The following is a 27680-nucleotide window of genomic DNA, read 5'->3' on the forward strand; positions in this document are numbered from 1 at the left end:
TCACGGTGGGAGTCAACTCCACTCCTAAATGAATGCATGGGCTATGTCTGCAGCCTGCGTTTGTAAATGCATTGAATCGAGACAAAGACATTCAGGATAAAATGTGGGCAGGTGCCTCGCAGGGACCACTCCTGGGGCCCCTTAATTAGAATTAAAGAGTGTTGAAGCTGAGCCTACCTCCGTCATCATTGACCCAGACCTAGTAGACAATCCAGAAAGCTAATTACCAGGAGAAGTATCTACAATCACACAGCTAGTTTGAGGGCAGAAAAAAGGATTTGAATCTATCCCCGGTTAGGGCTCTTTTGCAAAAATTAGATATCAAGAGAAAAAAAAGAAGAAAGATTTCCTCAAATGGAGCTTTTTTTGCCCCAAAGCATCTACTCATTCAAAAATTAAAGGTCACGGGCTTCCCTGGTGGCGCAGTGGTTGAGAGTCCGCCTGCCGATGCAGGGGACGCGGGTTCGTGCCCCCGTCTGGGAAGATCCCACATGCCGCGGAGTGGCTGGGCCTGTGAGCCATGGCCGCTGAGCCTGCACGTCCGGAGCCTGTGCTCCGCAATGGGAGAGGCCACAACAGTGAGAGGCCCGCGTACCGCAAAAAAAATAAAAAATTAAAGGTCACGATATCTTATTAGAGAGTGATGCTTAGGTTACTTTGAAGAAGTCTCCTAACTGGAAGTCCACCCCTCCAAAAACAGATGCCCACATATGCCCTCAGCTGTCACCACCACACAGAGCCTTGCTGGATGAATATTTTACTCAGGACAAGAATCATGTTTTCTAATATTTTAAATTATATTAGTCACGCATAGCACTGACACTGGTGTCCTGGACATGGTGAGTTTCTCAACTCTACTTCCAAACTTGTTTTTTCCTGATTTGCAGTTCAGAAAACTAGCAGCAAGCATGGTCCTAGGAGCAGTACTGACGCTGTGTGACCCTGGGCAAGTCATGTACCCTCTCTAATCTCAGTGTCATCAGAACAATAGGGGAAGAGAAATCGTTCCCAACTAGTAGGGATGCAAGATGGCACACAACATGTTGAGTATACAACAGTCCTCAGTTTAAGCTGTGATATGTGACTATCGTCATCATCTGTGACCCCAACAGGACCCAACACAAGACGTGACACAACAGGGTCTCTACTCAGGTGAACAACATGGGAAAGCCCTTCCAGAAGCAGCACAGATGCTGCAGTTGATAGAGCCACAAGCAGCTATTTTGCAGAAAGCTGATCTTCCCCAGTGGCCTGAGCCATGCAACCTCTGGCCCCTCCATGGGAACATGCTCTCTGGTTCCTCCCAGTGTGTGCGGTTCAGCTCTGTGGCTGAGAGTTGAACCCTGAGCACCCCAGGCCACTTCCCACCACGGCAACTTTGCATTCCCTCTGCCCCTGCTGGGCGCCCTCCCCCTGAATCTTTATGGGACTGGATCCCTCTCATCGGTCATGCTTCAGCCTAAATGTTTCCCTTGTAAGGCAGCCGCTGAGCACCCTGTACACAGCAGTCCCTTCCACCCACCCACATCCAGTCTGCTCTCAATCACCCTGTTTTATTTGCTGCATAACCTTCTAAATATCTGAATATGGGTTTCCTTTTGGTTTCCACACTCAGATGTAAGCTCCGGGAGGGCAGAGACCTTCTCTGTCCTGTATCCACTGTATTCCTCATGCCTAGAAGAGTGCCTGGCTTGAAGCAGACCCTCAATCAAGATTTGCTGAATGAAACAGTGAAGTTGGGACTTGACACAGGTCTGTCTGATGCAAAGACCAAATGCTTAACCCACCCCACCCCCCAGTTCTTTTTCCAGCTGCTCTTACCTAGTCTCCTGATGTGATGCACAGAACAAATTACTCCCCTCTGCTAGAAACCTATCAGGTGTCTGCAAACAGCTCCCAGGCCCCGTTTTACATTTTCTCTGCAATGCCCCATCCTACTCGGCTGTGTCCTACACAGAAAGGTTTCCAGACCTGCCTCTAGGTCCCTGTGTGACCCTCCACTTCCCAAGGGTCCTTCTCCTCCAATGGCACAAGGACTAGATTGATCCCAGGGAAGGTGGCCTGACCTTCCCGTTAGCAATGCACCCTGACATTATCCTTCTATTAATGAAACTCAAAACTGCAGCATTGCTTGATCTTATAAGGCTTCCGAAAGGGCTTTACGGAACACGGCAGTTGGGTCACATACAGAAGTTAGAATCCAGCTTAAAGACACTGAAAATATGGCATCACTTTATCAACATCATTGTCACGCTACAAGACATAACCATGCCAGAGGGTTTTTGTGGAAAGTAAAGGGTTAAGTGACATGGATTTCACTTTTAGCTGCTTTAAAACAAATGTATATATATATTTGTTTTAACATCTTTATTGGGGTATAATTGCTTTACAGTGGTGTGTTAGTTGCTGCTTTGTAACAAAGTGAATCAGTTATACATATACATATGTTCCCACATCTCTTCTCTCTTGCGTCTCCCTCCCTCCCACCCTCCCTATCCCACCCCTCCAGGCGGTCACAAAGCACCGAGCTGATCTCCCTGTGCTATGCGGCTGCTTCCCACTGGCTATCTACCTTACGTTTGGTAGTGTATTTATGTCCATGCCTCTCTCTCACTTTGTCACAGCTCACCCTTCCCCCTCCCCATATCCTCAAGTCCGTTCTCTAGTAGGTCTGTGTCTTTATTCCTGTCTTAACCCTAGGTTCTTCATGACATTTTTTTTCTTAAATTCCATATATATGTGTTAGCATACGGTATTTGTCTTTCTCTTTCTGACTTACTTCACTCTGTATGACAGACTCTAGGTCTATCCACCTCATTACAAATAGCTCAATTTCATTTCTTTTTATGGCTGAGTAATATTCCATTGTATATATGTGCCACATCTTCTTTATCCATTCATCCGATGATGGGCACTTAGGTTGTTTCCATCTCCGGGCTATTGTAAATAGAGCTGCAATGAACATTTTGGTATATGACTCTTTTTGAATTATGGTTTTCTCAGGGTATATGCCCAGTAGTGGGATTGCTGGGTCATATGGTAGTTCTATTTGTAGTTTTTTAAGGAACCTCCATACTGTTCTCCATAGTGGCTGTACCAATTCACATTCCCACCAGCAGTGCAAGAGTGTTCCCTTTTCTCCACACCCTCTCCAGCATTTATTGTTTCTAGATTTTTTGATGATGGCCATTCTGACTGGTGTGAGGTGATACCTCATTGTAGTTTTGATTTGCATTTCTCTAATGATTAATGATGTTGAGCATTCTTTCATGTGTTTGCTGGCAGTCTGTATATCTTCTTTGGAGAAATGTCTATTTAGGTCTTCTGCCCACTTTTGGATTGGGTTTTTTGTTATTGAGCTGCATGGGCTGCTTGTAAATTTTGGAAATTAATCCTTTGTCAGTTGCTTCATTTGCAAATATTTTCTCCCATTCTGAGGGTTGTCTTTTGGTCTTGTTTATGGTTTCCTTTGCTGTGCAAAAGCTTTGAAGTTTCATTAGGTACCGTTTGTTTATTTTTGGTTTTATTTCCATTTCTCTAGGAGGTGGGTCAAAAAGGATCTTGCTGTGATTGATGTCATAGAGTGTTCTGCCTATGTTTTCCTCTAAGAGTTTGATGGTGTCTGGCCTTACATTTAGGTCTTTAATCCATTTTGAGCTTATTTTTGTGTGTGGTGTTAGGGAGTGTTCTAATCTCATACTTTTACATGTAGCTGTCCACTTTTCCCAGCACCACTTATTGAAGAGGCTGTCCTTTCTCCACTGTACATTCCTGCCTCCTTTATCAAAGATAAGGTGACTATATGTGCGTGGGTTTATCTCTGGGCTTTCTATCCTGTTCCATTGATCTATCTTTCTGTTTTTGTGCCAGTACCATACTGTCTTGATTACTGTAGCTTTGTAGTATAGTCTGAAGTCAGGGAGCTTGATTCCTCCAGCTCCATTTTTCATTCTCAAGATTGCTTTGGCTATTCGGGGTCTTTTGTGTTTCCATACAAATTGTGAAATTTTCTGTTCTAGTTCTGTGAAAAATGCCAGTGGTAGTTTGATAGGGATTGCATTGAATCTGTAGATTGCTTTGGGTAGTAGACAAATGTATATTTAAAACATATTTTTGTGGGTTTTTTTTTCTTTAAGTACAACAGCAATATTAACCTTTTAAAGGAAGTGGAAAATTTAAATAATAAATGTTTGTCTCCCTAGCTATTCCCTTTGAAGCCCTAACTTGGAAAAATAGCAAATGAAGAGGATGCTATCTCCACTGTCACCTCAATATTAAATATAATCTGTCACTCTAGCCAGCCTTTTGTCACCTTAAAATACTGATTTGTGCTCAGGAAAAGTTACAGCCATTTATTTCAGTAATGCACTGAAGTTCCCGAGAGATTTTTAACTCTTAAAACAAAGATAAATCTTTCTCTATCATTTTCAGTGTCTGGTTATTTTTACTCATTAATAACAGGGAGCTGTCAATTTCACTTTAATCATTACCCAATGTCACTACCCGTGTGTGCACACCTTTGCCCAAAGGGAAATAGAAAATAGGAAAATTCTGGGGAAATGTAGAAGAAAGTTATTGGGAGACCCAGAAACACAACTGGGGATTGTACATTGTTTCATTCTTGTCCTAAGCATTAAATGGGAGACTTCGGAGTGAGAAAAGGAAGTACCTTCATGTCTGTAGGGAAGGATGTCACCAAACTAATGGTGAGTATCCCCTATGCTCCCAGTGGGGATGTACAGTGTTCACTGGTGGTCCTGGCCAGCACAGGGCAGAGGGTCATCCTTGGCCTGCCCATCTGTGCAATAACAGCACTGTAACAGCACTGTAGGCTCAGGCCATAAGAGAAGTACAAGCAGGTACCCTAAACCCAGTGTCAGGGGGAACTAGTGACATCTTCCCAGGAGAAATGACTTGTAAGGAGAGACCAAACTAGCAATTGTAATACTACATAGACGCTGGGTCAGAACCATACTCTATGGAGAAGTGAAGGTTGAAAAACAACGTTATCAAAACCAAATCACTGGGACTTCCCTGGTGGTGCAGTGGTTAAGAATCCACCTGCCAATGCAGGGGACACGGGTTCGAGCCCTGGTCCGGGAAGATCCCACATGCCGCGGAGCAACTAAGCCCGCGAGCCACAACCACAGAGCCCTTGTGCTACAACTACTGAAGCCTGCACATCTAGAGCCCGTGCTCGGCAACAAGAGAAGCCACTGCAACGAGAAGCCCACGCTCCGCAACAAAGAATAGCCCCCAATCACCACAACTAAAGAAAGCCCACGCGCAGCAACGAAGACCCAATGCAGCCAAAAATAAATAAATAAATAAATCTTTAAAAAAAAAATCACTGATCTTTCCCCTCAACCCTCACCTGCCTTTCTCAAGTCTCTACCATGTCAAACAACAGCCACTCCATTCTACTGGCCACTCAAAGAAGACCCTTAAAGCCAGCATCACCTCTTCTGTTGTTCTCACACCCCTACATTCGATCCATCAGCAAATCCTGTGAGTCCTGTCTCATTTCCCTGTGCTGGAATCCAAGCCATGGTCACTCTTTCCAAACTGGACTCCCTGTCTCTGCCCTCCAGTCCTTATGGTCCATCACCAACACTATGGCCAGAGGGGCCCTTGAACTTGAATGTCAGGAAAGCTGCTGCTCTGTTCAAAGCCTTCTCATGGCTTCCCATTTCACCCAGAAGAAACGCCAAATGCCTTCAACAGTCTACAAGGTCCTAAGTGATCTCCAGTCCCCACCCCCACCCCAATACCTCTTCTCCTGTTCTCTCCCTCCCTCATTCCTCACTGCCTCCTTGATATTCCTTGAACCATCCAGACATGCCTCTATCTCAGGTCTTTACTCTGGATCACCTTCTCCTAGGTACTCACACCTCTTTCAGTCTTTGCCCTAAGAGCACCTCTACACTGAGACTGTCCCCGACCACCCAATTTACAACTGAACCTGATCCCTTGCACTCCTCGTGCCCCTCCCTGCAATATTTAGCTCCTGCAGGTAAGAAAATTCTTCCAATACAACCACAATAGAATATCTTGCCAGGTTGGGAAATTTCTTAACTACAGAAAAGCATAAAGAACTATCCCAGCCATAGAAAGAAATGAAGCACTGACATGGAACGACATGGATGAACCTTGAAAACATGGTGTTCAATGAAAGAAGCCAGATGCAAAGGACCATATATTATATGATTTCATTCATATGAAATGTCCAGAATATGTAAATATATGGAGACAGAAAGAAGATTAGCAGTTGACTTAGGGCTGGCAGGGGAGGAGGGGTGTGGAATGGGTGTGGGGAGGGGAGAGGGGAGTGATGTCTAGAGTGTACGGGGTTTTTGTGGGGTGATAAAAATGCTCCAAAATTGACTTTGGTGATAGTTGCACAAACCTGTGGATATACTAAAAACCACTGAATTGTACACTTTAAGTGGGTGAATTGTATAGAATTAAATCTCCATAAAGTTGTCTTTTGACAAAAAAGAATACAATATCACCCAGAATTAGTAAATGACCACTTTGCTATATTTGCTTTACAGTTATTTTTTTTAACAAGAGAATATATTATTGAAATTGAAGTCTCCTTCATACCCTCTCCCCAACTTAAATTTCGTTACTTTAAGGAAACTTATTTCTAAAGTTTTTAATTGCAGTTTTAATACAAAATTCCAAAATATTTTCAATCCCACCACCTCTGTTCACTTTGAAATTTTAGTCCCCATTTACGTGGATTTATTTTGAGGGGCCTTTTTCAGTTTCAGCCGGCTTTGGATGGCAGAGAGTAACTGAGATGGTGCATGCAGAGAGCGTGGCAGGGTCTGGGATGCAGTGGACACCAGGAAATTTAGCTACTGCCATTCCAGATGCTTTGTTCTCACTCCTCCAGGCTGTCCACCTGGCTAGCCCACCAACCACACTAGTTAGATCTGAAGTCTTTGAGCAACTACAAGGTGCTAACCAGTGTTCTAAGCACTAGAGAAATAAAATGGTACGGCTTCAAAAACACAACCAAAAGTGAAAGAAAACATTCCAAGGGAGCCCAATTTCTAACCCGAGCCGGGAAGTCCTGGAACATGGTCCTGTTGCTGACTCTGAGGACGGAGAGCCAGCCCAGGCTGCCAGGTGTCCTTGTGCCAGAGGCCCCAAATGACCCCTATCAGCCTCCGGGGCTGTGATCTGCTGAGTCACTCCTTCTCAGGGTGACCAGCGACTCTGTGCGTGAAGCTGTAAATCACGGAGAGGAGGTCACCGCAGGCTATGCCGAGTCAGGTTCTCTTCCTCCCCACTCAGGGTCAGACAACAGCAAAACTCAAATCGCAGAGGGCTGGAGCAGCTCTGCCAGGTGGTGCTGAAAGAGTGGCCCCCAATAAACCCTCCTCTTGGAAGCCGGGTGCAGAGTGCTGCCATTCTAAAAGAAACGTGATCCCAAGAGGTGTTACCAAGGAATTTCCAGTGAGAAACAGAAATAGCAGGTCCTTCTCCTTTGGCTGGTCCAGTCATTCATTCAAAGGCTCATGGATTCCATATATATGTGTTAGCACATGGTATTTGTCTTTCTCTTTCTGACTTACTTCACTCTGTATGACAGACTCTAGGTCCATCCACCTCACCACAAATAACTCAATTTTGTTTCTTTTTATGGCTGAGTAATATTCCATGACAAAGTGAGAGAGTGGCATGGACATATATACACTACCAAACGTAAGGTAGATTGCTAGTGGGAAGCAGTCACACAGCACAGGGAGATCAGCTCAGTGCTTTGTGACCACCTAGAGGGGTAGAATAGGGAGGGTGGAAGGGAGACGCACGAGGGAAGAGATATGGGAACATATGTACATGTAAAACCGATTCACTTTGTTGTAAAGCAGAAACTAACACACCATTGTAAAGCAATTATACTCCAATAAAGATGTAAAAAAAAAAAAAAGAGGAGAATGGATAAAGGAATTGGGAGTACGTTCATACAATGGAATACTGCTCAATAACAAAAAGGAACAGACTGATGATACAACAGCATGGATGAACGGATGTATCTCAAAACCTGCATGTTGAATGAAGAAGCCAGACACACACACACACACACACACACACACAAAGCCTCATGGAGTGCCGTGTTAGGACCCAGGAGATCAATAAACGCAGGCTGGCTCTCCGGTGGCTCCAAATCTAATATATACATGTTCCTTCTGTATACCCAAAGGACCTGAGCGCCAGACCTTGCGTAGAGCACCACGGGGATAAAAGGAAATGGAAAAGACCTAGTCCCTGGTCTCAAATGGCTCATGAACCAATCAGAGACTCCAATAAAAATACGAACAATTATTGCGCAAGGCAGGACAGAACTATGAGGAGGGGATTATAAGGTGTGGTTAAAGATAACAGGATATGGTTCCCAGACTTCCGGATTTCACAGAGCAAGAAGGTATGAAAGAACTTGGAGATGTTCATGGATTAGAACAAGAGTCAGCAAGCTGCAGCCTATGGCTAAATCTGTCTCACTGCCTCTTTTTATAAATAAAGTTTTATTGGAACACAGCTACACTCATTCATTTGTATATTATAGATCTATTTCTGCTCTTATTCTACAATGGCAGAATTGAGTAGTTTCAACAGACACTGTCTGTCCCACAAAGCCTATTTACTATCAGAATCTTTACAGAAAAAGTTCACCAAACCACTGCATTAAAAGATTCAATATGGAAAACATATCTATTCTCCTCAAATTGATCATAAATCAATAAAATGCCAATCAAACAACATCAGGGTTTCATTGTGAACATGGATGAACTGATTATAAAATGTATTATGGAATGCACAGGGCCAAGAACAACTAAGGCAACTGAACTTTGAGGGAGCTTTTCCAACAGCAGCCATCCTTGGATGACAGAGACCTCAAAGAATAACTGACATGGTGCGTGTAGAGGACTCAGCACGAGTCTGCATGCAGGAGAGTTAGCTTTCACCATTTCAGATGCGTTATTCGCATTCCTGAGCTGTACCTCTTGACCTGTCCACCTGGCTTGCCCATCAAGCTCACTAGTCAGATTCCAAGCAAAGCTGGAGGATTCACACTCTTAGACAGTAAGACTCATATGCCACAGTAACTAGGATGGAATGGTGTGACAGCAAGAATAGACAAACGGATTAATAAAGCAGAATCGAGAGCCCAAAGCAGATCACACATATATGGATACTTGACTCATGGCAAAGAGAGCATTGTCGAGCATGGGGGAAAGGATGATCGTTTCAATAAATTGTACTGGATCAACAGGATACTCATATTGGAAAAGAAGAATCTTGACCCCTAACTCAACTAGACATTCTGCCTCTTCTGGATGCCCTGAAACACCTTGTCTTGGGGGAAAACTTAGATGTTTTTAAAAAAAAAATTACTGAACTACAGTTGATTTACAGTGTTGTGTTATTTCCACTGCACAGCAAAGTGATTCAGTTATAACACACGTATACATTCTTTTTAATATTCTTTTCCATTATGATTTATCACAGGATACAAATATAGTTCCCTGTGCTACACAGTAGGAGCTTGTTGTTTATCCATTCTAAATGTAACAGTTTGCATTTGCTAATCCCAAACTCCCAATCCATCCATCCTTCACCCCCCTCCCCCTTGGCAACCACAAGTCTGTCCTCTATGTCTGTGAGTCTGTTTCTGTTTCATAGATAAGTTTATTTGTGTCATATTTTAGATTCCACATATAAGTGATATCATATGATATCTGTCTTTCCCTTTCTGACTTAACTTCACTTAGTATGATAATCTCTAGTTGCATCCATTTGCTGCTACAAATGCCATTATTTCATTCTTTTTTATGGTTGGGTAGTATTCCATTGTGTGTGTGTGTGTGTGTGTGTGTGTGTGTGTGTGTGTGTGTGTGTGTACACCACATCTTCTTTATCCATTCATGGACAGATGATAGTTTTAGGCTGTTTCCATGTCTTGGCTATTGTGAATAGTGCTGTCATGAACATATGGGTGCATGTACCATTTTGAATTAGTGTTTTTTCCAGATATATGCTCAGGATTGGGATTGCTGGATCATATGTCAACTCTATTTTTAAAAACTTAGGTGCTTAGTGAGTGCCTCTGACAGTTCCAATTATGGAAGTTTCCAGTACCCTCACCTCAGCCCCCCATGAGTGGGATAGTAAGGGAGAGCTCCAATTCCATTTTAAGCCAATGCTTTCCAGACCTCTCTAAGAACACAACGCCTGGACCGAGCCAGGCTCTCCTTTGGTTTCTCTCTGTGAGGCACAGCCAGTAGGTAAATCTTGGATGGAATGATAGAATTTGTCTTGGACAGGATTTCATTGTCACAGGTGTGGAAACTCTCATCAGCCCTTCAACAATTTGATCATCTGATTTTTTTTTTTTCAATGCATGTCTTCATTTCCCCCTTTAGACAAGAGACGATCCTGTGGCTGTTAACACCAGTCTCTTTCTCGCTCTCAGCCCCGCCCTCCAGACCTGAGAGGAGAAGGAGCTCAGCCCTGGCGCTGACCCTGGTCCTAGAAGTTGAAGTGTTGGGAAGATATTAAATGACATGTTTATCCTGTCAAGTCACAGTTTAAAGTAGCCTTTTAAAAGCGTGTGCTCCCATACAAATTGGGCAAACCACCAACTCTGCAGCCACCAAAGCGGCCCCAATAAATGAGAATTTCAATGAGGAACTGCAATGGGCTTCTTAGGCCTGGGAGGAAGAGTGGAATTCTCCTCCGACCTGAGAACTGAAGCACTAGGTGCTCAACAAAATTCAGACTCCATCTGTGTGCGCTGGGCGGCGGAGGCCACGCAGAGAGAAGCCTGGCGCTCCAAGACCTCCACTCCAAGGCTGCCTTTGGTTGGCGACAGTGGTCTCTGCGCTACTCCAAGTTCATGGTCCTCTAACATTTTCCATCACTTTTATATATTCCTTGCTGTTGCTACCTTATGGAAATGCCATCACCATTTTACGCAAAAAGCTGTGGTTTGGAGAGATTTAAAATAATAACAATGGGGGAGAAATAACTTGTCCGAAGTCACACCATCAATAAATAGCAGAGCACAGCTTGAACTCCGATCTGACACCAAACCCTTGCCTTTAATGTCCATGCTCTTGTGGAATCACCTAGAAAGGTTTCCTAAGGGTCCAAAACCAACCCCGACTCCTGGCAGATAACCGTATTCATCCGTCACTTTTTCCCCTTTTGCAGACCAGTGTCACGCTTTGTAAACTTTTTGAGGACATAGCCTTCTACTCAAGATGCTTCTGCCTGGGCCTACAAGGTACTGGATGTCGTGGGATGGATTTTTAAATGAGATTTTCAAAGTGGTAGAATTATTACAGCTCTTGGGAAAAGTGATGTTCTCCTTTGATATCAGAAAGCAAGAGAACTCCAACACTTATGAGTCAGCCAGGAAGGATTATAATCCTTTCTCATTATTGCAAAGCCCCCAGACATTGAGTGGGAATTTGTGCCCATTTAAAGTGGCTGGACCAGTGTCCACCTTTCCCAACTCACAGGGATGAGGCTGACAACCATCATCTGGGTTTAAATGAGGACTCCATACACCTCAACATTTGAATTGACTTTCATGAAGCCAGCCCCGAAAACAGGACCCAGAGCCGCCTCTGCTCTCCCTTTGACATTCCCATCCCTGCAATTTCCACCCCCCATTTTTCTCACAGGGTTTAGCTCAGACTGAATCTTTCAATAAGGCTGACAGAACTATTTTTCCTCCCCTCATAAATGCTTAATTAGTCCCACTACATTTTCAAACCAGGCTTTAATCATACGAGGCCAAGAAAGACATTTTATCCTGAATAAGCCCAAGTACCGAATATTGATTTGTGATTCTCTGAAGAAAGGGTGGGCGGAGTAACAGGTGGGCAATAAAGCAGGGTGCGAGAAGACCATTTAGGGGGAAAGAACCTGACTGAGCTAGCACAGACCTAGGAAGATTCTCCCTCGTTCACAACCTTTCCATCCTCCAAGGCTAGACTAGGCTCTCTCCCTACTCACATGGAAAGAGAGGGAAAACTATACCCCGCTCCTTATCCTCCTGCCCAGGAGAGCAGCACACAGCCTTTTGCAGATTTACAGCCGTTTTTATGGTCAGGCATCCCAGGAGGAAGAGACACCCAAACAAAGAGTCATTACTTGAAATTACTCGCATGTTGCCTAGACTGTAATTTTCCTTACAGATACATACTTTGTTGTCATCAAAGAACCAGTGCAATTAAATGGTGTGTCAACCAAACTCACAACTCAAGGTAGGATGCTAGGATTCTCGCTCACCGAGTGTTTGCATAAGAAACCTTTACGCCTACACTCCATCCAAGTGCCCATCTTTTCTTCCATAGAGAGATTTCGTAGGAGAAGAAAGCACCTGCTGAATCGGTAGATTTCATCTGTATACAGATCAGAAGAACCAGAAGTACAAGCTCAAGAAGGCATCCCAAGCAGTGGCCCTGTCCTTTCTCTCTTTGGTCTTGAAAAACAAGTGTTAATTTTATGTTCTGCTCACAGAAGTCCTTAGAGACTCTGTCATTATGCTGTTCGGGGCGAGCATACGTCCTGCCACGACAGATTTCTGCAAGCACAACAAATTCTATGGCTCAACATCCTGGGCTCTGGCCTGTTTCACCACTTGAGAAGTTTATGACTCTTGAAAGTGAAGTGCAGGCCTCACGATTCTTTAGTCAACCAGGAAACAAGATAAGAGCAAAGGTTCTTCTCATGTCATGCTGGGATCCTTTATCAGTGGCAAACCAAGAAACACTGCAAAGGCTCCCCCAGCTGCCTTGTGGCCTCCACATGGCTCCAAGGTTCTATTCCCAAGTGTCAGTGGCCACAAAGGAACTTTTGTTTAAATTGGGGACAACCAGGGTCATACCACCTGACAAACTGGATTTTTAATGAACACTTAGTACCCAGGGGAATGAGCTATTTCAGCGGGAGCTTTCTTAGCCAAAGAGCTACACTTGGGCCTACAGCAATGCGCTTTGTGCAAGAAAGCATGTCCTCCTTTGAAAACCTTCAACTTTCTCATGACCTTTCTCACTACCCTCAAAGGCAACTGGCTGGTCCTTCATGCTAGAGCAGGCAAGAGAGCCTTTCTAGGTCACAAGACAACATGATGATGGGGGCTGTATTTCACTAGCAGGCCAGCTTTCTGAGCTACCCACCTGACAGCCTCCCTGATGGGCCTAAAAATAAACTATGTCTCCATGTAAAACAAAGTCCAGAAATTCTGTTTCAAGCAGAAAAATTGACCAGCTGCTAAAATGTGCCTGGGGCTTTCTTTAATCTAAATTATTCAGTTTCTGCAGGTCAGCTGAGAATAAAAGCTCTTTGCCTGGCCCTCTACTCCTTCTGCTTCCACTACCGCAAATCTGTATTATGAATTTGCTTATGGGTATCAGATCCCAAAGATTCTTCTAGAGAATCAACTCGAGTTGAGGATGAGCACCATTTCTTTTTCTCTATGAACTACACAGTCCTGTAATCTCACCCAGCTTGGGCACTCGAATTGCCATCTAAGTCAAAAAATGTTACCATTGGAGAAGCGACTCCCAGCCCCATTCAGAAACTTCTCACTGGGAGACTGAGCGTCCCCCAGAATCCAACCTGAAGGTTGCCAGACCAATTCAGCCTTGTTTCTGGGAAAACATTATGAAACTGGATGAGGACAGCAAAAGCTTGGATTGTTTTGCGAAAGGGCTGCTGGACGAGGAGATACCATCCCCGGTTCTGGGGACTGGTTACCTTTAGCATCTCCTCTCAGCGAGGAGGGCCTGGACCTGAGGGCAGCAGGGACACAGGTGATGTCAGCATAGGTCACTCCAGGAACCCCTGACCCCCCTCCCACCCCCCTGCAACACACACATATAGGCTCCTCGACACACACACCCTTTAGAAGGCTTGCCCCAAATCCTGCCACTGTTCTTGCCATGCCTGGGCCTGGAGCCCTGGGCAGGGGTCTTCTCTGCCAGTGCCTGCTGGTTTAACACTGAACTTAGGCCCTAGACCCCACCCTGCCAAACTCCTGGCACAGCTCCCAGGGGGGTTTCCTCAGGGGTCACTCAATTTCAATGCAGGGAGACATAGACAATTAACCCCTAATACTGGTGGAAGACACATTACAGTACATCTCCAGCCTGGAGAGGGTGCCCTGTGGTCTATTTCATGATGGAGATGACCTCTCGGGAGGAACTCCAGCTGTAAAAACATTCTTCATCAAGGTTTAGCCACAAACTCAGGATAGGAACACAACTTCAAGAGAGGTGGGAACAAAAGCCACCCACGCAGGCTATGTCTTCCCTCTGAGTGTATGGAGCCAGAAAGCTCACCATAACTACTCCATTCATTACCTAAGGGGACAGGGTGTTTCACTGTGCAGGTGCCTTCACACAAGCTGGTTAAGTCTTACTTTCCAAAGAGTCACAAGCAGCATGACATACACTTTCGGTTAAGTTTGCCCGACTGTCCCTAGGAATGAAGATTTGCATCAGGAGAGAATTTTCAGGCATGATTCAGCTCTCTCCTGTGGGTGAGATACCTTGAGCTGCAGAGGAGGCCTACTCTGAAATAATGCTCAGTTCTGGTCCCGCCTGGCTCTGGTTTTGGTGATGCCCAACTGACACAGAGTGAGTTCCCAAGACATTCCAGGGCACATGTCTGGTCCAGCCGCTAAAGCAAAGGGGATAACAAGGAACAGACTCAAGGTCTGTTACTGGCTGTCAGAATGGAGTACGCTAAGACTCAGGTGCGAGCAGAAACTGGGATCAGTTGCACACGTATGAAAGCCAAGAGGCAAAGTCCGGACTGGGCCAAAGAGAACCGAAGACTGGGGAGAGGTGGGCCAGGGGAACTCGGGCCATTCTAGCCATTCCAGAGAGCAGCATCCTGTTAGCATGAGCTAAGCCCAGCCTTTTGCCCCACAGGGTTTCAGAAGTGCATCCCTAGCACAAGTGAGCACCTACACCTTAGCATCTTCATCCTCTGGCCCTCTGGGCAACTGCCCACCACAGTGCGTTGTGCATTTCTCTCTCCAGCCTTGAGGTTATTTGGTGTCTTTCTTTTCCAGGGAATACAGTGGACTAGAAAAAAAATGCTACAAAACATTTGGAAATATAATGAGCATCCTTATAAATACAAAGTTGAGGGACTTCCCTGGTGGTCCAGCGGTGGAGAGTCTGCCTTACAACGCAGGGGACGCGGGTTCGATCCTTGGTCAGGAAACCGAGATCCCACGGGCGGCGGGGCGGCTGAGCCCCCGCACCACAGCTACTGAGCTCGCATGCCTCAACTAGAGCCCGTGTGCCACAAACTACAGAGCCCACGCGCCCTGGAGCCTGCACGCCACAACTGAAGAAGAGAAAACCCACGCGCCGCAACTAGAGAGACGCCTGCGCACCGCAAATAAGAACCAACACAGCCAAAAATAAATTAAATAAATAAATCTTTTTAAAAATAAATAAATAAATACAAAGCTGAGCTCTCAAAGTTTGGGAAATCTCCTGTGGAAGGCTGGAAATGGACCCCCAGAAGATCTCTGGAATTTGTAAATGTTATTTGGGAAAAAAAGCTCTCTGCAGACCTGATAAAGTTAAGGATCTTGAGATAAGAGAATATTCTGGATTACCCAGGCGGGCCCTAAATGCCACCGCAAGTGTCATTATAAGAGAAAGAGAGAGAGAGAGATCTCACACACAGAAAAGAAGGAGCAAGGTACCCATGGGGGCAGAGAGTGGAGTGATGTGGCCACAATTTCAAGGAACGTCCGCAGCCACGGGACCCTGGAAGAGACAAGGAACAGATTCTCCCCTAGAATCTGGAGAGAGTGCAGCCCTGTGACACCTTGATTTCAGCCCAGTGACACTGATTTCAGACTCCTGGCTTCCAGAACAGCGAGAGCATAAATTTGTGTTGCTTAAGCCACCAAGCCTGTAGTAATCTGTCACAGCAGCCACAGGAAACTAATACATCCACAAACCTACAAGGAAACGTAAACTTGAAAAGCAGAGTGATAGCAGGCACTGGCACTCGGGCGGCTCAGAGGCATCTGCTGCTCTTGTAAAGTGGATGCCAGAGTTGTCCTGGCACGTGGGACAGGTCACACAGGCTCAGGTTATGCTGGGATAGAGGAGTTAGAACTGCAACACACATACACATACCCGCAAGCCAGCCTCAGAGGGCTTCACCATCAGGGAATGAGGGGACTTGGATAAAGGTCCTGCACACAAGCAAAGGGAGACAGGGTCTGAGTCCTGGATTGAGACGGCTCAGAACGTGATCTCCTTAATAGCTCATTACCCCAAGCCTGCTCTCAAATGGGTTTGGGTTCAAATTTATACTGCCTGGGCTGGAGGGGATCGAGGAAGTCTCCAGCTCAAAAATTCACATTACCTGTGGTAATGGTATCTCACAGATAAAACCCCAAACGTGAGCTCAAAACCCAAATGTACAAAGTACATGAGGTAGCAAAGGGACCTCTTCTCAATACTCTGTAATGACCAATATGGGAAAAGAATTTTTAAAAGAGTGGATATATAATATGTATATGGATAACTGATTCACTTCGCTGTACAGCAGAAACTAACACATTTTAAATCAACTGTAATTCAATAAAAATTTTTAAAAATAAAATATTGTAGTTAAAAAAAAATAAAGTACATGAGGTAATAAGCTATTCTGGACATGAGTCAAGAGAAAAACAGAAGAACTATACCCAAGAATGCCAGAAATAGATTATAAAATTCCTTTTCAGAAAAACATGATTTTAAATGGTTAAATTAATTAAATATAAAATCAAGAGCAAGCAAGACAAGAGATTACTTTAAAAAAAAAAAAGAAAAGAGTACCTGGAAGATTTGAAAACTGCTCAAACAGAACATCTAGAAGTTTAAAAAAAAAAAAGACATTAAATGAAACTGATTGCCTCAGTTAGGCTGAAGATTAGACACAGCTAGAAAGAAAATTAATGAACCAGAAGATAATTTTAAGTCATTATTCAGAATACAGCCAAAAGACAAAAATGGAAAATATGAAAAAGAGGTCAGATTGAGAAGTCCAATTCAGGTCTCCAAGGATTTTCTAAGGGGAGTGGGAGTGGGGCATAGAAAGAATGGGAGAGAATCAGTGTTCAAAGAAATAAGTGGCTTAACATTTTCCAGAACTGAGACATCAATCTTCAGATCTGAGAAGCACAAACCCCAAACAGGATGAATAAAATTAGATCCATCCCCAGACATGTTGTAGTAAAAGCAAATTCACAGAGGGCAGGTCACCTACAGAGAAATGACCCAAACATCAATAGAGGCTGACAGTAACAGTAGAAGCCAGAAGAATGTCATCCCCAAAATGCTGAGAGAAAAATAAGCCAACCTAGAAATTTATATCCAGCTGATCTCACTCAGTAACACTGGACACAATGAAACTAAAAAATGTGGAGATCCTTCTACAGAGTCCTTTCTGTAGACTGGTCCCAACCATTTCTGACCATCTCAGCTGTCACTGGCCTGGTCTCTAGAATCCAACTCTTCATACCCTGGTGCTCTCCCTTCAATATTCCCAACTTAACTGGCAGTGGAGGTGCTGACCACTGGAGGCTGGGAGGAGGTGTGAGGGTTCTCTTCCTAAGGTACTATTTCCTTTTCACCCATCTCCACGCTGTAGACTTCCTCTGTGCTGACAAAGGTGTGTGCTGGCATGCTAGATGTGCCTCTAGCATCCCAGGGCATGTCCCAGCTCTGTCTCCTGCTTGCCCAGCCTCTGCTCCTCTGGCTAGACCAAATCCTAATTCCTGCACGCAGCCCTCTGGAGGCTTCATTTGGAGCTCTGATCAGGTGGTAGACCCCGCCTCGTACCCAAACAGACCTTTCTGTTTTCCCTGGTAGAGTCTGGGTCTCCCACAGCCTTGATGGGTAGCCCACATGTCTCTTATGATCAAAGCCAGGGAGCTCTGACCACTTCCTGAAGTCCTGTCTCCCCTGGGGCTCCTGACCAGGGCTGCAGTCACTGCAGAAATTCAGAGGAACCCACCCACATAAATTCCTTCTTAGATTCACTTCTCACCTACGAATCAAGGCCAAGACACTCCCTCTCCCCAAAATTGGCTCTCTTCCCATGCCTCATCACCCCTCTTCTAGTTCCCTGGACCAGCAGGGATGGAAACAATCTCCTCCCTTCTTCCTTTACCTCTTGTTCTCTAACCAGTCTTCTCTTCAAGTGTCCTAACTTGTCCTCACTATGGGTAACTGATAATGACTTCAGGAAGATCAAAGAGAAGATTTCAAGTTTCAGGAAGTCCTGAAATGCAAGTGGAGCCCGGCCTGGGCACTTGGCTGCTTTTGCAGTTTTGTCTTCTTCCTTAGATGGGAACCCGCTGGACTGATCTCCCCACTGGTGTGTGAGGCTGTGTCTCCCTCCTAATGGCACTGACACTAGACCCTGTAGATTAAAATAGAAGTAAATAGCTCTAGAGAGGATAGCTGATACAAAGCACCAATGAAAGCACATTGACCTTTCTGGAAAAAACCAAGACTATATCTCTTTCATCTAGTTTATTCCTTACATCCTTAGAAAAGCTGGTGAGATTGGAATTGGTCAAAGGAGCTGAGGTCTAAAAGAAAGATGTGGTTTAAGGCTATAACAAAACCAGAAATGGGTCATCTGCCAAGGTCCAAATGTCACCACTATGAAAAGTGGGGGTGGAATGGGAAGGTGAGAACCCTAGTACATCATTAATATATTATTTTGACATGTTCACAGTCTTTTACAGCAGGACTTTTACAGTCTCTCCTACTCCAAACATCACAGCGTCAGTTTTAAGTCTTCAAGTAATCCTTACTGCTTTGAGGTTTTCCAGCATGGAAGCCCTCCTTACTTTTTGCTGTCTGGCAGTTCTCACTGTAGCAGGGCTTCACTCACCCACCAGCCACATCAGAGGAGGACCATCACGGAAGACTGTTTTCCTTCAGGTATTTTACACCTAAAGCCACTCCATTTCATTTGGGGAGAGGCAGAGGAATATTGCCTGGTTAAGAGCTTTGCCCTCAACCTTTGTAGAAGGTTTGGGATCGCAGACGAGAAGGATCAACGCGTTAAGTTTTCCAGAAGCTGGAACAAGTAACCACATAGGACCTAATGAGAACATGTCCAAAAATGAGATCGAGTATGAAAGCTAAGTATGCCCCGGGCAAGAAAGAGCACCTTCACAGTCCCCCTGCTTGGTGGGCTCTTCCCACCTAAGTCACCTTCCAATGAGAAACCCACCAGTCATTTAATCCCAGCGCTTTCTGAAGGGCACACGGAGGGCACAGTGGGGTCTCTAATATATTCTACAAATGGGCCATTTCCCTTCTTACTCAGCTATGCCCACGAACTCACCAAATCTCAGATGCCCCCCTTTTCCTTCTGTACCACCATCAAGAGCAGAGAGCCAGCTCTGTTCCTGACCCCCCGGGCTGCTTGGGAACAGTGCATTAATGGTCTGCCTAAGACCTTCCATTCCATGGCGGCTCCCGCCTGCCCACTCTGGACGGGCACAACCTCACATCCAAAATTGGAACGTCTTGGAGACTCCAGATTATGTTCCTTCTGTTTATTTCTATTCTCTATCCGCAGCCAAGTCTTCTCCAGGTTCCCACGAGTAAGATGAGGGAGGAGACACCCATAGCTCAAGTAAAGCATATTTATCAAAGTGTAGGCTATCTCATGACCAAGTGGTCTGAAGCCCCCGGGCCCGGGGCACTCCTTGGCCCCAGCAAGACCACATTTGCTGTGCAATGGAATATGGACAAGAACCAGGGTGGGGACCTCAATATACAGCTCTTTTGTTACTCAAGGAAAGGTAGGGGATGGGACAGCAAACAGTAGGCCTACCACTCACGCCGGAAGGAGCCTACAAACTGGAATGAGAGCCCTGTTGACGAGAACAGATGGCTTGAACCAGAGACTGTAAACTGGTGGTCCAGGGTCAGGACAGGACACAGAGTCTGACCCTCCAGAATCCAGAATCATGCATTTGGTAATACACATTCAAGAACTGAGAGGTTTTATAGGAACACCGGGACTCTAGGTTAGAGAATAAGATCTGGTGACATCGGCAGCCCTCCTAGAACTGCTGAGAAGTGGCGCTCAGCTCACCTGACCTGTCTGGCCCCTGTTCCAAACCAAACATTCACTTCTTCCACTGACTGTCTTTTAACCTTGTATGGCTTCCTCCAAGATCAGATGCTCCACATTTCATTTAAGTAACACTTGAATTTTATTTATTCAGATGGCCCTTATTAAGACCGACCATATAATTTATCATGCAAATGAGGACATGCTTGAGAGTGAATGTAGGTGCTGTTAATAATTATAACAGGAAGAAAGACATGAACTGTCCCAGGTACACTGGGCCCATGGAGGACCTTCTGTAAACAAACACTGTTTGGTGATTGGTGGATGGAAGTTCTCATAGATCTGTTGATTCCTGACCTTGGGAGTCAAAGAAAGAACTATCATGGAATGTGTGTTTTTTATAACTGTAATAACTAGCCAAGGGGAAAAAGTAGCAACTTTTTACTAGTCTGAAAGACATGACCACAAAGAATGTTTTAATTTAATTTTAAACTTTGTCTCACTAAGCAAGATACAGCAGATGTGCTAACAAGAAATATCAATAATGACAGTGTTGTGAACTGTCTGTGTCCTCCCAAAATTCATATGTTGGTGATGGTATTAGGAGATGGAGTCTTTGGGAGGTGATGAGGTCATGATGGTGGAGCCATTATGAATGGGATTAGCGCCTTTCTAAGAAGAGACAGGAGAGTCTGTTTCTCTCTCTGCTCTCAGCCATGTGAGGACACAGCCAGAAGACAGCTGTCTACAAACCAGGAAGAGGACCCTCACCAGACACCACACATGCTGGCACCCTGATCTTGGACTCCTCAGCCTCCAGAACTGTAAGAAAAAAATGTTTTTTTGTTTAAGTCACTCCATCAACGGCATTTTGTTATAACAGCCTGAGCCAACTAAGACAGGCAGCAGATGTTTATACATTATGCATTCTGTGCCAGGCGCTGTGATAGACACTTCATACATATCAACTCATCGTCAGACCCACACAACCCCACGAAGTAGGTAAACCATTATCCTCATTTTACAGATGAGGAAACCAGGGCACAGAGAGGTTAAGGTACTTGCCTAAGGTCACACAGTTAATGAACAGTAGAACCGGGTTCTGAACCCAAACAATTGCGCTCTTAGGTCTATACTAATAACAAGTCCCTGCTTATCCCAAGGCTGTAAGGATCCAGCTTGCTCCTGTTGCCTTCCCCTCAAACAAGCACCATCGGTGGGAACTTCTGAGGTCAAGGTATGGTCCAGGGATGTCGCTGATAGTACCTACATCCTAAGGAGATCACCAGGATGCTGAGAAAACCGTATCTTTGGACTGAGAATGGAAGATTAGGCAGAGAGGAGACACTGAACAGGACAATGAGCCGCAGGTGCTACCACTTGTCCCTTATGCCCAACAAGTAGACCACTTTCCCTTTAAGAGCCTGGAGTTAAAAGTACTCCGTTTGATCAGCCCAAGGGACTATTGGGATAAATGGTTTTCCCCACTGCCCTTGATTCTGCAAGCTAACTTGAGGGCTATGAAGAATTAGTCTTGAGAAAGAGAATGAACATAACCATAATTTTCTTCCACAAACACCATTCTATTGTGCTAACAGCTTCTCATGGGGATGACAGCCATCTTGTAAAAGGACAAAGGATTTGGTTTAAAACAGACATGTCAACGTCTTACTGATGCAAACACCATCCGAGGTCTGGAGGACTCTAAGACAACCAAGACGACAGTTCCTGACCTCAGGAAGCTGAGAGCCTAATAAGGAAGCCACTGATGAACAGGAATCACAACACAACACATTATGAATAGTATTGTGAAAACACGGAAGACATAGGTCACTCCCACTTTAAGCTACAAACTCCTGGAGGATGGATAGTACCTTCAGTACCTCTAGTTACTGCAGATTCCACATTCGTTCAGCAAACGTTCATTTGCTGGCACAGATGTTCAACAAACATTTCTGGAGATGAATTCCTGGAGGAGATGGGAAATTTGACAGGGTCTGGATGGAGGAACAGGAATAAGTAGACACTTGGAATCCAGATGCCTGAATTCGAATCCTGGATCAACCGCTAACTAGTTAAGAGAAACACTTTCCTTTATGGGCCTTAGTTTCCTCATCTAAAAAATGGGGATGATTTTATTTGCCTTCTGAGGATGTGACAAGGATGTAACATGTAAGCACATAGCATAATGACCATCCCAGAATAAGCACCCAATCAGCGTCAGCTGTGGTTATACTCGATTGCCAGCAGTCACTATGGTAATTCCTTGTCTTGAATGTCAAAACATACTATTCCCACTGGAGAAACAGCCAGGCAGGTCCTAGGCGACCACTCCTTGGGGATCTAAAAGGAAACCTTAAAACCGTGTTCCCATTCCCATAGGTGAAAAGATAGGAAACAGAACTCTTTCCTCTTTGCTCAGTCATCTTTATCCATTTAGCTTTTGCAAAACCACCAACATGTTCGCCTCATAGCAGAGGCAATAAAGCAGTTCTCTCCTCTCTTGCTTATAACTATGGCAAGTAGCTTCCAAATACATGCAGGTTACATATGCATATAGATTCCTCTATTGTTCGAAAGGCAGGAAAGGGGGCTCAGCTGACAGCCTTCAGAAGGAACAAGGTAACAAAGTCAAAAGATGACCAGACCCTGGCTCCAGGTACCGGCCTGACTTATGAGACAGACAGACAGACATGACTTGCATTTGTTTGAGTTTCTACATGGTAAGGAGCTGAGGACTGATCCATAACTAACGATAAAAATGGAGAACATTGTGAGCAGCTTCTGAGCTGCAACCCAGAGGTAATGCAGAAGAGCAGCTGTCCAGGTGCTCAAGTCTTGTCACCCTCCTGTCCTCTCCTCCCTTCCACCCTCCCCCTTGAGCTGGGCCTGGACGCATGCAGCGTCAGCAGGACATACTGGCCAGAATGACTTTAATCCTTCTGGTCAAGCAAAGTAACCCTGTGGAAATGCTCTCTACCCAAATGGGGCAGGTCGGAAATCAACTAGGATGACACAGGGGCAACTTAGCAAGTCCCAGCAAGAGATGAAGTTGCCAGCAGCCATGGCCTGCCAGCTGGGGTCCCCCAAACAACAGACTGTCAGGCTGAGGGGTGAGTGACACGACCAAACACCAGGTCAGAGTGGCACCCTGGTCAAACATGTTGGGGCCCAAGGAGGCTACATGGAGACGAAGAGTACACCAGCCTGAGTCTATACAGCTCATCCCCTCGGAGTTTCTCCCAACATCCTGAGTAAAATGCTAGAAAGAGCTGGAAACCAGAGTGATGCAGGATACCGTGAGGGCAACCAGTGGCCTGCCTGGTAATGTGGCCTTAGGCTCTCACCTGAAGAAGGTGAGGTAGGAAGACTGGAGAATGGCAGCGGCCAGCAGTCATGCTTTGCATAGACAGGCTACCACCTCACCTTCCATTCTGGGGCCAAAGGAAAGGGGAATAAATTTGGGTTGGGGGGTTCGAAAGAGAAGAGAAGTAATGCCACAGGACTACCCATTCTGAAGTGGGGCAAAGGACCGTGGAGAGGGACAAGGGTGGGCAACAGAATCAAAACCAATGAAAGAGCTGAAACGTTGCTCTCTCCTCCGAATCCTTGATAAAGACAAGACACATTTCTTTAAAAACCCTTTGCAGAGGCCACAGGATTGCCTCTTTTGGGTACAGGCTTTGGGGTTGGCTGCCTAAGATTTAAGTCCCACCTCTGCCAACATCTAAACTTCACCCATTAAGTAGGAAACTCACCATCTCCCTGCCAGGTGGCCATGAAAAGGAGGCAGGTGTGATCTTGCCCAGTTCAGGTGCTACGGATCTGGACACACAGTGGGAACTCTCTTCTTCCTCAGACTTTCAGATCTACTCTAAATGCTTCCTGAAGCAACCTCTACTATATGTGTGTACGGTGCAGTGAGGGAGGATATGAAAAAACCAAGGCACCACGTAGCATCAAAAGTGACAGCAAGGAAGCATGTGTCAGAGCCTCATTCTCTGGCTTGAGCCCTTTTACCTTGTCCCCCACCCCAAATTCTGTCTACCCCGATCCTGTGCTACAGATGTTTGCCTCGAGCAGGGATCAGCACACTTCTTTCTGTAAAGGGTAAGGTAGTAAATATTTTCGGCTTTGCAGGCCACATGGTCTGGGTCAGAGCTACTCAACTCTACTGTAGTAGCACAAAAGTAGCCAGACAAAATGTACATGAATGGACATGGTTGTGTACCAATAAAACTTTATTTACCAAAGCAAGCTGTGGGCCAGATTTGGCCTCAGGGCTGTAGTTTGCCAACCCCTAGTCCAGGGCTTTGGGGTTTATCAGGTTCACACACCAGCAAAACAGCTGAATTGGGATTGAGTGGGAAAGAACGCCATACTCTTTCCACGGCCCCACTGTGGCCTTCACAATCCCATTACTGCTAACTGGGTCAGAGTTCTCATTGGACCCACCCATGCCCAATCACACCCTTACTGCCAGGGGTCTACCCCTGCCGCCCTAAATTCAATGTGCCCTTTTATGCCCATTTCCCCCACCTCCACCCCACTAAGCATCTTGGACTGTTCCATCTCTCAGGAATCAAGTTCTCCTAAAACATGAGATACTTACAGATACAAAAGATTAATCCAAGTCATCACCCAGAGGGGACCACATGCTGTAGAAGTTAAAGGCACAGGGATGGGCATCAGACCAGGGTTCACCTTCCCCTTTGCTACCTTCCTGCTGCATGAACATGGGCATGCAGGCAACCCCTGAGCATTTCCTTTGCCTATGGAAATTGTTTAGGGGCTTTGAAAATTAAGTAAGAGAGTTTATATAAAATATATAGCAAGGGCTGTTCAGAAATGGAATCATTAAAAAGTCAAATCCTGCATAATTCTCTTTCCTTCAGTATGCTTTACATTTACGACCAACTAGAACATCTTCTCCTTGAGGAAAGGCTGACTTACTCTTTGGATTCTGCGGTTCCAGGCACCGTGCAGAGAAAGCACCTAGTAGGTGCTCAGTGAATACATGTGCCTCTCACTCGGGAACAGACGTGATGAACACAGGCTGTGATCCCCTGAAGTCGTGGAATCGTTTTCACATTCATTTAAGATCTCATTTATGATACCAACCGGACTACAAATGCCTGGCTGGAGACATCTCAGTGTTTGCTCTCAATCCCCTTCACCTAACTGAGTGAAGGCTTTTGACGTAGAGGTTAATTATTCCTCTTTTCATTTCTTCAAGGAGAGAGTTCTCCCTCGAGACTGCTGGTCATTACTATTCTGTGTTGCACTGCTCTCCTGACATAAAGGATTTTTTTCAAAAGAGACAGAGGATTTCATGACCTGATTTAGGCTTGGGTACCTCCAAAAGCTTAGATATAAAGCCACAGGGGACAACACTCAGGGCACTTTAGAAATCCAATCTGCCTTCCCACAGTAACTCCAGAGAAGTAGAAAGGTGTGTGAAACTTCAGTCCAGGAAAACCCCGCAAGCCCTCCTCCTTATGTAGAAGTAGAGGCACTTAAGCTATTGTAGGTCAAATATTCCTCGTGTATACGCAGTGGGAGATTCTCAAACTTCTGGACAAACCAGAATCAAATTGTAGGTGGAGAGGGGTGTGATCAGTGCTTTGGTCTTCTAGAACCACGGGCAGCTATGCTCTCTGCAAACAGAGATGCCTTGACCGGGCCCTGGGAGGATGCCTGCCCAATGTCCCCCACACCTCCTAGAAACACTAACAAACACTTGACACTAAAACAGTGCTGGCTAGGCACCAGGCACAGTTCTAAGGCCTCCCATGTATTAACATGTTGAATCTTTGCAATGACTCTATGAGGCAGGGCCTGCTATCCCCATTTTAAAAGATGAGGAAGCTGAGGTGCAGAGAAGCTAAGTAACTTGCCTGAGGTCACACGGCTTGTAACAGGTGAAGCTGGGACTCAAATCCAGGCAGTACATCTCAGAGCCCTCATCCACTTAGTCCATGAGGCTCCACCTTGTGCAAACACAGCCCATCCTTAAAAACTGCTCGAGTTTGTTTTCTCCATTGCACTAGGCTCCTCTAAGTTCACAGAATCTAAGGCCTGGATTGAAACAGGCAGCCTCAAGTCCAGTTCTCTTGTTTTACAGCTAGAGACAGATTCCCAAGGGAAAGGGGTAGGGTCTTCAATTTCCAAGGTTATGCAAACACCACCTCAAGCCCCCAGACTCCTGAAGGCAGTGCTCTCTCCTCACCACCTTCCAGAGACTCACAGCCAAAATGCACAATTAACACTTTCATACCCAGGAAACCACTGGAGAAACACATGGCTCTTTTCCCAACGACAGGAATGAACTCTGAGAAAGTGGGGAAGCGGGCATCCTGTGTCTTGTGTGACGCCAGCATAATCGTAGATCAAGTCTGTGGGCTCCACCACAGTGACCATTTGCACCCAGCCATTCCCCCAACCTGGTTTTCTTTGTGACCAAATGCACATCGTAGCAAGATGGCTGGCACAGGGTAAGGCTGAAGCCCATGCCAAGTTTTCCACTTCGCATAAAGTGTGAGTTTTTTGGAAGCTCCAAGGCTAGTGAGGAATGCCCACAGCACAGCAAAGGGCCGGGAGACGCTGATCGGGGTGGACCCTTTCATGAGCATCTAAGTTACTCCAATGGTGACTGGAGTGGCACAGCTTAACCCCCACTCTTAGCAGAGAGGCAAGATGACAGAGAGGCAACTACATAGTCTAGGACTGGCTGTTGCCCCCAAACGATGACCACATCCACCATGTCATCAGATCCCTCCTGACGCCCCTTCCCGCATCCTCCGGGGAACCACAGAGAAAAGGGGTGGCGAGACCAACAGGCGCCCTCACTTACCCAGCCCAGGCGGCACATTCAGTCCTGTGGCACATTCTAGAAACTTAAAAGTGAATGTGCTGGGCAAGCACGTCACTGGTTAGCTGAACCTCACGTTCCAAATCACATCGCGGCAGAGACGAGACAGACAGGCACACAGACACACAGGCCTCTGCCTCTGGGGACCCTGGAGCGCCCCACTTCCCACAGGACACACTTCCTACCTGCTTCCATAAGTTGGCACTGCTGACCGAAGACGTGGGAGAAGGTGACCGGGCCGGTGGCAGAACTGGACGTCGCCAGCGTAGACTCCATGGCTCTCCTGGGGTCTTTGGTGTTGGTCATGGAGCGGCGTCCAGACCCTTCAGAGTGTCTGAACGGGGGATGACGTCACTGGCCCAGGCACTGTAGGTCCGAGGCTACTTGTCGCTTCCAAGAAAATGTCCCCGCCCCCAAAGTTTATAAGGTTCTTCCTCTCACTCCAGGCCCTGCAGTTTTTCTCAAACACTAGTCAAGTGCAAGATGAAACCTTACAGAGTTCCGCAGAGCTTGCACAGCTACAGGAGTTAGGTGCAAAAGCAAAATCTAAGTTTTCTCCCACAGGCGTTGTTTCCTCTTAGCCGGGGTCGGGGTGACTGGCTCACCTGGAGGGGGCCGAGTCCAGGGAGCCGCTCAGCCCGGTGGCCGCTGGGGAGAGCTCGGC

At 45.8% G+C, this 27680-nt stretch overlaps 1 protein-coding gene across 1 annotated transcript in view; it reads right to left on the reverse strand.

Annotated features, from left to right (window-relative positions):
• The window catches only part of KAZN (kazrin, periplakin interacting protein), a 1131324-nt gene extending 1104002 nt beyond the window's left edge, over window positions 1-27322 (reverse strand). Inside the window, exon 1 of the mRNA XM_060141382.1 lies at window positions 27202-27322. Coding sequence (XP_059997365.1) covers window positions 27202-27322 — 121 coding nt within the window. The remainder of the gene's footprint in view (window positions 1-27201) is intronic.
• Between the last annotated feature and the right edge of the window lie 358 nt (window positions 27323-27680).

This window comes from Lagenorhynchus albirostris, chromosome 2 (assembly GCF_949774975.1).
Source record: "Lagenorhynchus albirostris chromosome 2, mLagAlb1.1, whole genome shotgun sequence".
In the NCBI taxonomy this organism is placed as follows: Eukaryota; Metazoa; Chordata; class Mammalia; order Artiodactyla; family Delphinidae; genus Lagenorhynchus; species Lagenorhynchus albirostris.